The sequence below is a fragment of the Bombus bifarius genome, unplaced genomic scaffold (assembly GCF_011952205.1).
Source record: "Bombus bifarius isolate JDL3187 unplaced genomic scaffold, Bbif_JDL3187 scf7180000007973, whole genome shotgun sequence".
Classification (NCBI taxonomy): Eukaryota; Metazoa; Arthropoda; class Insecta; order Hymenoptera; family Apidae; genus Bombus; species Bombus bifarius.
The window spans coordinates 6061802-6073808 of NW_022884359.1; the positions used below are offsets into that span (position 1 = coordinate 6061802).

The 12007-nt window shown below is 34.5% G+C and overlaps 1 protein-coding gene across 9 annotated transcripts in view; it reads left to right on the forward strand.

The window, feature by feature from the left end:
• Positions 1–12007, forward strand: part of LOC117216701 (potassium/sodium hyperpolarization-activated cyclic nucleotide-gated channel 2) — a 218896-nt gene that overhangs the window by 113737 nt on the left and 93152 nt on the right. For all 9 annotated transcript variants that reach the window (XM_033463635.1, XM_033463634.1, XM_033463636.1 and 6 more), the window contains one exon: positions 3396–3802. In XM_033463635.1, the coding sequence (XP_033319526.1) occupies positions 3396–3802 (407 nt within the window). The remainder of the gene's footprint in view (positions 1–3395; positions 3803–12007) is intronic.

Below are 12007 nucleotides of genomic sequence, written 5' to 3' on the forward strand. Positions count from 1 at the left end.
TATTGCCTAACGTTGTGTCTAAAGATGTAATCGCATCTCAACAGAGATAAAAATTTGTCAAAAGAGGAAACTAATTATCCTGCTAATGAGACGTCGAACGACGTCGTAGACCAAGAAAACGAGATCGATGCTTGAGGAGTGGAATCCGGAAAGATGGAAGAAAAACGTTGGTAAAGAGCCATTTACTCGCAACTGCGACGTTTCATTCACAAAGCTCGTAAGCGACTCAAAAGTTCCAGGATCTGGCTTTTTCCTCATCGCAAACGATTCGGCGATAAAAACAAAACACGAGTTACCTAAACACGACCTAAGGTCATTATGCCCGCGTTCCTTGTCGTTTGATCTTCCGCCTCTGATCTGCTTTCATCTGATGGATACTTTTCGTGGTCTCTGACGATTACCTTAGGAGAACCATGTCCTAGACGCTTGAAACGGCTCTAAAAAAAGTCGTAAAAGTTCATTGGAAGAACGTTTCGATCTATAAGAACAGAGTAATTTAGTCGTCTCTTCTTTCTAGATTTATCTTCCTTAAGAATTACCAAGTGATGTTAATACACAAATGCAAAGACCATTATTTGTACATACTATCGATAGTTCTCCAAAATATTCCAATTCCTCTAAATCTAAATCACTTACATTCAAAGATACAAAGAACAACAACCACTTTCCTTTCACTGAATCATAAAAACTACTAAATACTTGTCTATCGAACATTAATATCACGATCTAGATATGCATAAATAACAAACAAGTTTATCTATTAATCGTGTCAACGACCATAAGCAAACAATTGAGAAAAGATCGTCGATCGGCTGAATAGATGTATAGAAAGGGAGACAAGAATCAGTGGGGAATCTGTGGAGGGCGATAATACGCAGCGATAACCGAGCGTCCAGAATGGCAAGGACGATTTCGAGAGATGGAAAGATTAAAAAGTGGAACGATGGTCGAGGACGGTTTTGTAGACGAACCGCTACGCTGTATGTAGATGGTTTCCAAGGGTATACCACTTCCTTAACGTGCAAGTCAAACACGTGAGATACGTGTGTATCGATCACAATTGAGATGCTTGCGTTGCTCCTTCATCGACGAATTTGTTGATCGTTTGGAAAGAGAAAGCGTGCTGAGATTTCAGAGAGTCACTGCGATTCGTGTATTAGGATATAATTTTGCGATCTTGTTCGTTGTGAAAATCATTTCTTTGAAGATTAATGGGATTAATAATAAGAGGCTGTGTTGTGTGTTTGGTTTGAGATTTCAAGATTTTGGTAATTAGTTTTGTTAGGGTAATTCTTAGAGATTATTGTCTGATTTTTGGCGCGATGAACGTATAAGAGCGTTAGAAATCAAACCGACTAAATTTTTTACGAGATTCTCAGTCTCGTTACGGGAGCTTTGTCACACAATCGAATCCCGATAAATTGAATTTGCTGTCAAAATCAAATATAAAGACACATTTGCTAATATGGACGCGATTGCTCGATAGCGTAGTAAATTTTAAATATGTCTTGTTATAAAGAGTGAAAAAAGCATTATTTATTATGTGTTTCTACCATAAGTATTCATTTGTTTTATTCTTTCTTTTCTTGCTTTTAGTATTTTTTTTTTATGGTAGTGACTCTTATTGTAACTTTGATAATAGTGAAGTTGTGAGGACAAGAAAATAAGATTTTTTATATCTCGTTGATGGTGTTTTTGTGAAAGAAAAGAGCCGCCATAAAAGATAACAAGCTTTTTTATGGAGAAGATGCATGGTGTGCGAATATTTGAATTTATAAATATTCTTTCAATGCAAGAAATTTAATTCATATACTAAATTTTCAATGTCTTTCTGTTATACTAATTTATTATATTAGAGACTCGCAAGTTATGCATTTTCTTTAAAAGGATAAAAATATTGCAAATTTTCATTACAAACTTCTAAGTTTTACTTAATGACTAACATAAACCACACCCACAATTTTATTATTAAAGTGTAGCGCATACGAAATAATTGAACCTTTTCGTAAGTGAAAAAGAACGCAGATCGTAAAAATCAATATTTGAAATATTTTGAACACTTCCTGATGATAAACGTGCGTTATCTGTTTTCACCTTTCTAACTACCTGCCCTTAGGGTATTTCGTATACTTGCTAAGGAAAACCTTCAGTACACTCTCCGAACCAATCCCAAATTATGAAAGCAGGCATGTAAATATTGAAACCACACCTGTATACAACCCTGGGGTTCCATACCAAAACAATAACTGAAGGACTCTCAGTCTTGTTTTTCTTCTCGTGCAATACAGTTCGTCGTGTCTTATACGCTTTATCTTCGTTTACGTGCAGTGTAGTTTTCATAAATTTTACGTTATTCACTCATACGACAAGCATTTTCAATTTATTTAATACAAGGTTTGTATTGTCTATTTTGAATTTTTCAATACATTTCTTCGTACTAAATATTCCTTCTGATTCGTAAAATAATTTCTTCTATTGCATTATAATTTAATACTCTTCGTACTTCGCTCGATTTTTTAATATTTCTTTAGACTAAATATTCCTCCTGATTTATAAAACTACTTCCTCTGGTCTATTGCATCGTACTTTTATATTGTTGCTTTTCTTGTACATTTGTATACATTTGTACGTTTACCTTGACATATGTTTATATTTTTATATATTTTGCAGTTTTAATCATTCGTCAAAATTCTAAATATAAAAACCTACATTGTAATAGCTTTACTTCTCATATGTATATTTTTCAATTTTCTTATTTATATATTTTTAGTTTCGAATGCCAATTCCGATCACATCCATAGATATATTCGTCGCGCGTTAAGCTCGGCAGAGATACGAAATAAAAAAAAAGATAGAATGAGATTTTTCTCTTTGAAGATTCATTCTCAAGAAAATATGGTCCGAGCGTGTTTACTTCAGAACTGGCCTGGTACATACGTACGATCAAGTTTCGAATTTTTCTCGGACACAAAACGCTTTATGAGAACATTCTATTCTTCATTTTCGACCTATTTTCGCACGTAGCATAAGCTCCTATCGATATTTACTCCTGTCCAATCGAAAATTAGAATCCAAGTACATCTTTGATAATTTTCCAAATTCGATCTTTTCAGAAACAAAGCGTCATATGAATATATTCTATACTTTCTTCTATTTCTCTTTCTATTTTCTCATAAACCAATTGTTATGCGTGTTCCCATAAATACGTAAGAATAGTTTTACCAGTAAATCTCCGAACGTTTATAATTTTTTAATAAAGCATTTTCGAGCGTCAGTCTAAGTATACGTATAAACTTTTTTCATCTACTTGATGCCATTAAAATATAGTATAGTAAAAATAAGAAGTTGAGAGTATCAAAACAATGTTGAACGAGGAATTAAACGCTATTTTTCAGGGAGGGCGAGAGTGGCGGCGGTGGCGGCCGTTCTGTGACCAGCGCTGGTGGGGGTGGAGGAGGAGGTGGAGGTCGACGGGCACCGAGTCTACGGCTGGTGAACGGAAGAGCGACTACGGGGGTTAGTTTGCACACCAGCAGCACAGAATCCGTTCGTTCACCCCATCACCACCTCGGCCAGCAGCAGGGGGGCAACAATAACAATAACAACAACAACCATAATAATAATAACAACAACAACAATAACTGCCACGCCGGTAATAACCCCGCCGCGAACAATCATCCACGGCTTAACAAAGATGACAGCATCAAGATCAGCATCGAGAACACGAACACTTGCACGGACAGCCTCGTCACTGCTCTAGACGACGAGACATTGCTCATCACGGATTTCGTAGCCGACCAAGGTAAGTCATTTTTACTTTTTATTATCGATATTCTTTTTAACGAATCATCGTTTCATTGTCTTTCCGATTTCGTACAACTTTTATATTACTTCGTGAAGAATTGCATTATATCCAATATTTTTTTATGGCTTTCATTAGATATGTTCTTTAGTTATCATGGTGCATCGCGTAAGTATAATCTTGAATCGGTAGAATAAATCGAAGGCTTTTTTCTACTTTGATGATTTTAACGAAGAATGAAATAAATTCATATGTTATTTTTCCCCACTGTATATTAAAAATTTTTCATGCAACGTTCTCAAAGCTCTTCTCGTGTTTGTTTATCGAAGATTTGGAACCGCGTGGTGATTTATTTCAGCTGTATAAATATTAGGTATAGAAAATGTATACGCTGTGCAAATGTTGTTTAATCTTTACATAAACGGAGAGTGCCTGAATTTTTCGATAATGTTTTAAATTCTGAGATTGCAGATATTTAAGAAATTGTAAATATATGAGCAAGTCGATATATTTGGTTGAGGGATTATAATTTAAAGAGGATTTAGAGCGAAATGAAATTCAATTCCTTGATGTTGCCGAATTAATTTTGGTCACTTTGATTATCACACAATTTGGATTATAACTTATTTTTATCTTATTTTTATCTTTCTTTTTTTCTCGTATTTTCTTTTTTTTTCTAACGTCCTGTTTTCGAGTTTAATACTGAGGTATCAACTATACGAGAAATCAGTTCTTGTTACATTAAATGAACAGTTTAGAAATACCCTGATATTATTTCGCATATCGTATTTTCCATTCAGTTTTAATTAAAATCTTCCCACAATTGGAAAACCTATCGTTGATGTTATTCCGAACTCAGAATATGGACACTTCTATAATTTCAAACACACACACGCATATGCGTTTATATTTAATTTTTGATTAATAACTTTAACTGTGGGAGAAAGCTAATGAAATTTACAATACCGATATTTTAATAAATATAGAAAAATCGTATTTTATTTTATTCTTCAGACTTATATTACATTGAAGTATGAAGTATCTATTAAAAAAAAATCGTTCATTGAATTTTCTACGATGACGAATCAAGAATTATTATAGTTGCAATGGCTGTATTTTCTAGAAATTAGATTGGAAAGTTTGATAAAAGTTATAGCGTGTCAAGATTAGGAACGCTCGTCGTTTTGTCCAGTGGCGTTCAGTTACAGTTGAATCTTACCCCACCGGAAATTTAATTGCGCAGCTCGCGACGTATATATATGTATACTCTTCGTATTCCATACGAGATTTCCGACGCGTTTTGTGGAAAATTTAGAAGCATTTTCTACAATCTGAACAGTTCTTTTATTATAGCAATAATTACTCGAAAGAGCGAATCTTCAGCTGTATATTATTGTCTATAGTTTCCTACCATTCGTATTTAACTTTATTATACGAAATAATAGTTATAAATAATCATCCTAAATATTTCTCAAGAAATCGATAATCGATGCTCCTCTTTCTCTCCTTAACGAAAATCGGGATTTCAAAATCGAGGATGTTGAAATTAAAAGAGAACAATCTTTGAAAGCCCAATTTACCTTGAGAAAAAAAGATTAAGAAGAAACAAGAGTTAAGGATGATTGCACTTATACAAAGAGCACCCACGCTCTTCCACAGACATATCAGACTACTCATCTAATGCAACATAGAATTAAACACATCTATCTTCACATACAAATCCAGCTACATCTTTGTGGTCGCATCGTCGAAACAGTTTAACCTTCTTTTTGCCACACCTATGAAACAGTGTTCCGTTATACTTCCAAGGTGATGACTGCGAATAAGTCAAAGGAATTAATCGAGAGGATGTTCCAATTATAGTTGTTCCAATTAAGCGCTAAAAGATGAGGTAACATTTTGAAATAAAGTGGAAAGTAACGAATAGAATTCAATTTCCATAATTCTTCATCGAACCGTAATTTTTCAAGCATGATAGCCATAAGTGATGATTTTAAGTTCAATTCGACTATTGATCTTTTATTAAATTCATAATCACTTGATATATCCGCTACCATTACATCTAACGCATATGTTGCGTCGGCTCGATTATTTGTGACACCAACATTGGATTCTAGTTTTCGCGCCTGTGTTTCGATAAAATAATTTAGGCAAGCAAATAAAGCAGCAAACTGCGTATTGGAACGTCGTTACATAAAATAAAGACATTTCTGATGAAACAAAAGAATGCAACTCGAGAGGTGGTTAGTTGTATATTTCAGTAGCAGCCAGTGTTTAATAATTTTATAACTATATATGCAATACGGTAATTAAGAATGAATATACGTGTATTATTTAATACGACCAGATATCTGCTTTTGTTATAAAAACAATGAAGATCAAGAATGTGGAATATTAATGATGCCATGAAACACGACGATATTTATTTGAAACATTTCATGAACCGATCATGTTCCGACCCAGTTAAGCCAATATTATTTTATTCTATTTAATTCTATTTAAAAAGAAATTTAGTATAATATAACATATACATGTATATATCTTATATATGTATAAATTTCATTGAACAAATGATATAGTAAATAAAATAATATTTAATTAAAAGAGAGTTTAATCTATAAAAAGAATTTTTTTTCATTGTACAATCACTTATATCGCATATATATAGCTTACAGCACATCTTTATATTTAAAAAAAGAAAAAGAAATTCATGTAATTCAGAAATACTAAGTTTTTTATCTTTAAACTGTCAACTAGAAATTATTCAAACTAGAAAAGAATGTTTTATTTGCATATAACATTTTTTAGTTGCGTAATCCCTAAATATTTAAAAAACGTTAAAAATTTGCATGCAAAATTTTTTTTTTTTATTTAATCTTTTTATATTTCTCATATTAAATTATCGCGATATTGATCTGAAACCAAGAAATGATAATTAAGAATGCTAAACCGACATAGGTATGCGAATGATAATTAATCAAGGAGAAAGTTCGTAGAATATTTCTGTCGAGGAAACCTCAAATGAGAAATGCGAATTCGAAGTTATTGGCACACGTGTCCGCGTGAGGAAATATGGAGCACCGTAAGAATGCTCGTTCAATAAGCCGTTTATTCGTCGACAAATGCCCGTAACGAGCCCATTATCGGTTGTTGCAATACAGAAAAGCAATCGAGCTAGCCGCACATTTAGTTGGCATGTTTACGAGCACCTGACAACCGACTGCCAACGAGAAGAAATGAAATTTCACTTTCGACAAAATTCATTTCCACCCTTAACTTACGCTTTAACTTCTTCCATTAATTCCTCTGATTATTTAATCCCTTCAGATCTTTTAATCCATCTCTTAACCCAACCTCTATCTACAGAGATCAATTGTTTAAAGTTGGAGAAAAATATTATATATTTTGTTTGAGAAAAATTCTAAAATAAAAAAATTAAGGAATATAACGTTCATGCATTTTGGCGAAAATAAAACGATCTAATATGTTTTCTTTGAGCAAGCGATCTATATGAAGAATAAAAAAAATTGTTTCGTGGAATGTTTTACGGTAAATCAAAAAATACGACAAAAGAGACAATGTTTGAAATTTAAAATAGCGCGAAGAATTGAAAGGAAATTGAAAAGTGGGACGTAAAGAATTGGAGCAAATACAGAAGATTTTATTTTGGAATATTTTATGCTCAATAGAAAAATAAAATTGAAAAAAATCGAAATTTTCAACAATGTGAGGAATTAGAAAAGTCAACAGATATTTATAATTACGTACGTAACGATATAGACCAACAGTATGATAATCGATTAATGCAAAACTCCAAGCGCATATAAACGAGCTGTTGAATAAAAATACCAAATCGCACGAATCCTGTTTACTACAGTGGAATATTTGTTTCATAAGAAGCGATTAACGTTACTGGTTTTCACCGTGGCGTCGATTCATTAGTGAATGTTATTTCAAGCTTCAATGGAATCGCCATTAAATTACGTTGAAGTATGAATCAGTGTTTGCGATATTCAAAATAGTTTCTGTTATTCTCGAACTTGTATTTACAAGACATTACGAAAATTGTATTTTAGGCGAATTTAATTAATAAAACCGAAATGCATATAGATAGATACGACGTATCTATTTATAAAAGAAAATATTTAATTAGTAAAGAGAAGATGGAAGGAATTATCGGAGAGGAGATTAAAAACATTTCTCATTTGCTAAAATGTATAGTAAGCTTCATAAACGAGAAAGGAATGCCATTACATGGGACGAGAGTATATTAATTGCTCTTTGTTGAAATCAATTCGGTAAAATTATATGTACGCGTATAAAGGCTGATATGAAGATAATTGACGAAGTTATAGTAGGAGTCTGTAGAATAATTTTCCTTTGACCAATAAAATGTTTGGTTAAAATGGTAGAACGTTAATTAAGGTGGTTGTAGGAAGAATTGTAAATACGTGTAAAATTTCAGTTTGCCGATGTTGGAAATTTGAATATCGAATGTATAAACTTTCAAATGTTCATGTTACCGATGTTTTACACTTCCCAATTTTCGATGCTTCAAATCTTCGAATTTTATGGCTTTTGAACTTCCAAAATTTTTAACTGACGAAGTTTCGAACTTACAAATTTTCAAATATTCAAGTTCTCAAATTGGGATAGTTCCGATTTTCCAAATTTTCGACCATTCGAACTTTCCAATTTTTTCGTTTTTGAACTTCCTTTTCAATTGTCAAAACTTTACAATCTTGAAAGAAGATTTTGAGAGATATTCCCAAGGAAAATGAAATCTTGAAAAGAATACTTCAATGTTCAATCTCTACATCTTTAATTATTAATTTAATAATTTCCAATCTTTATATCTTCCAATTATCAAGGATCAGGCTATAAGTAAACTACAGAACATTAAAGCAGTTAATATTAACCAGAGCATTTTTTAAAGCAATTTTTTATTACCTTTCTCGCAACTTAAGAGGAGACATTCAACACGGAGATATTAAATTATTCTTTCGAAATTAACACCAAACATAATGGTATAAAACGTATCTCGTTGATCAAATCCAATCAACACGAGAAAATTAAACTAGTTAACGATAATTATATTATTCTCCTCAAATACAAGCCGAAACAAAAAAAATTACAGTAATTGGTGAAAATTGTAATGTTCTCGTTTGTTAATGCAAACACAATATTAATTTAAAACCTGCTGTTTATTCAACGAGATCGACGTTTCAATATTTTCTGAAAGCGCCAACTCCCATAATTAACGAATGTGAATTATTCACCGATATCATCTCGTTATCACACACGTATACACATGAATAATCGTACACACACAATTAAAGATTATTGAAGCTGAAGTTAATTAAATGTTACGTAGCAAAAATTGCGCGTTGGAGCGTAGTAAGAAGTGGTTTTCTTTCTCTCTCTCTCTCTCTCTCTCTTTTCCTTCCTCTCTCTCTCTCTTTTTCTCTCTCTTCGTCGATTCCCTCTCGGATGAGATAATTTGCTCGCTCCTCGTCTATCAGGCAAATTATCTGTCGCAAAGCTCGGTCCTACAAAGACACCGGAAAGAGAACATTTTGTCACGGTAACACTGGCTCGGTCTCGAATGTCGCGTTAAAGTCGTTCCACTTACGACGTTGATTTTCAAGCGAATGTTTTCGCTAAAATCCCTTTCTCAACGCGAAACGCCCTTCTACGCTTCGTATTGTTCATGGAAATTGCTCCTCTTCGTAATCGCTCGAAACGATTCTCAGCTGGTAGACTTTGTAATTGAACGACTAAAGCGGAGAGGTCCGAAGTTCTTCAGGATTTATTATTCTTATTAAATCAAGCATTACTTTTGGTTATTTAATACTTAATTAGTGACAATTTGTAGTTACATATACTATCGTAATTTAGCTTATAAATGTTAGTTTAGTTAACTAAATTAAATACATTGAATCTTCATAAGTTTCAAATACCAGAACTAGGATATTGCTACCATGAGCGGTTTTATTCGAGCCAAGCAAACAGGCTTAATAATTGTCATGTTAGTCGTATGACGCTAATAAAAATTCAAGACAATTAAAAAATATATACAGACACAAGGTCAAGCTTGTACATAGGCACAGGCAAAAATCAAAATGACATTAGAAACGATTCTCTAATTATTGCCAGCTATGTGGTTCACAAAATGTTCTCTGAATGAAACAAATAATAACATTCCTCGAATTTAAATACAAAAGCAAACATGATAAAACGTAACGGAAAAATATGTAGCATAAATGGAATTTAGAATAATCCAACGTTACGCTACTATAGATAAGAATTTACAATCGCACAAACAACAGAACACGCATTCCTTTGCTAAAACCTTTTACGAAAATCTCAAATCAAACTGTATGGCATCCAGCTAAGTCTTTCTACCTTCTTAAACTTTAAAGTTCAATCACCCAAAGCATTTCGCATGCAACCAAACCGCTAACAACACCTACAAACCCACCAAGGCTCTTTAAAAACGCCCTTGCATTCTCGACGAATCTCCCCGGGCGTGTCTAATTTCTCTCACGCGGCATACAGCCATCTCTGAAGAATCGCACGCTCAAATTTCTCAAGCGCTCTCCATGAGAACGCGAATCCACTCTCTCGAATTCGCTTCAGGCGAATGAGATCAGGGAGAATTCTGCGTGGGTCTTGTCGTGTACGTCGCGTCATCTTGCGTTATCTTGCTTGGTTAGATTGCGACGAAAGATAGTTTTACATTTTAAAATCGCATTTAATATGTTCATTAGACGATGTATCGTAATGACTCATGAATTGAACAGAATTTTCTGTTACGATGGAAAACTTTTTATGCGCTCATAGTACGTGTCACGTGAAATATCTTGAAATTTCATTGACATTATAACGAGACACGATTATTATTAGGTCGTCCAAAAAGTTTCTTTCGTTTTATAAGGAAATAATGGATACACAACATTTTCCGTTTTATATTATTTTATCGAATTACGTTTCCATTGATCCATTTTGTTCTATCAAACTAAAGATTACAACGTTCGACAGATTAGGTTTCATGTTTGTGTAAAAATGCGTTGTTGTAAAAGACGTGGCTGTAAAAGAAAGACACTTTCCGGATAACCTAATATAATTCATTCGGTTAATAAGACGCTTTTTAGAGATTTTTGAAATTGCTGACGAGAGTCGAAAATGAGAGTCATTTTCCACGAGAATAAGGCGGAAAGGTTTCAGTCAACCTGTTGATGTACGACATCCTCGTGGAATTTGGCGCTACCTTTTTTCAAATTTGCTGTTCCTAACTAGAAAGTATGGCTTACTTTCTGTATATTTGAATCGCCAGAAGTGGATTAGGTTCTAGCATATTCTTCATTTTCCAGCCTGCGCGAGACGCCCGGTTAAGTTGTGATCATACAGAGAGCGACAAGCAACAAATTTGCCACTAACTATGCCATCGCTTGTTTTGCCGCTCACCGCTTTATATATATTATATGGTCGCGGTCGTACATGGATTTCTACAATTAGAACCTTTGTCCTAATGTGAAAGATGTCCCTCGTTTTCGGCTTCAGCGATCTAAAATAGCCCCGGAAAAGACAGAAAGGTTTAGACAGAAAGTGTTGCAGTCCGGATTATTATCCTTTATACCAAATATACTTTATACCAAATTTGTGAGTAACCATACAAAACCTACGAGATGCGTATATATAGGTATCTCGCGTGATATAAACACGGGACGAGACAAATGGAATTATCATTGGCGATTAGTGGAAGGGAGGCTTGGTTCTCGTGACGTTCTAGCCGCCTCCAGTGTCAAGGTTGACGGGAGATTGTCGCGCGGAGGATTTGCATGCGTTCCTCGTCGAATGCCATGGAAAAGAATCGAACGCCGCGTCGTCGTTTGGTTCCACAATAAAACCGGTCAGTCTCAGCGTTCTCTCTCTCTGCCTCTCTCTCTGTTCCACTGCATCGCTTTTGCTTTTCTCTTCTTCTCCACTTGGGTTCCGTTCGTTCTGGCCGTGGTGCTGGGTGGGTTGGTCGGGTTGGCTGGCTTTCGCCGGCCGCGTGGCTTCTTTTTCCTCGTGTTCCGCTCGTCATTAGTCAACCTCTGCATCGGGGACCAGTTACACGGTAAACGGGGCAGACCGTTCTCGCGATCCTGAGGCCGCTTGCTTTCGGGCGATGGCCGACGATCTGGCGCGCGCCAGTCAGCT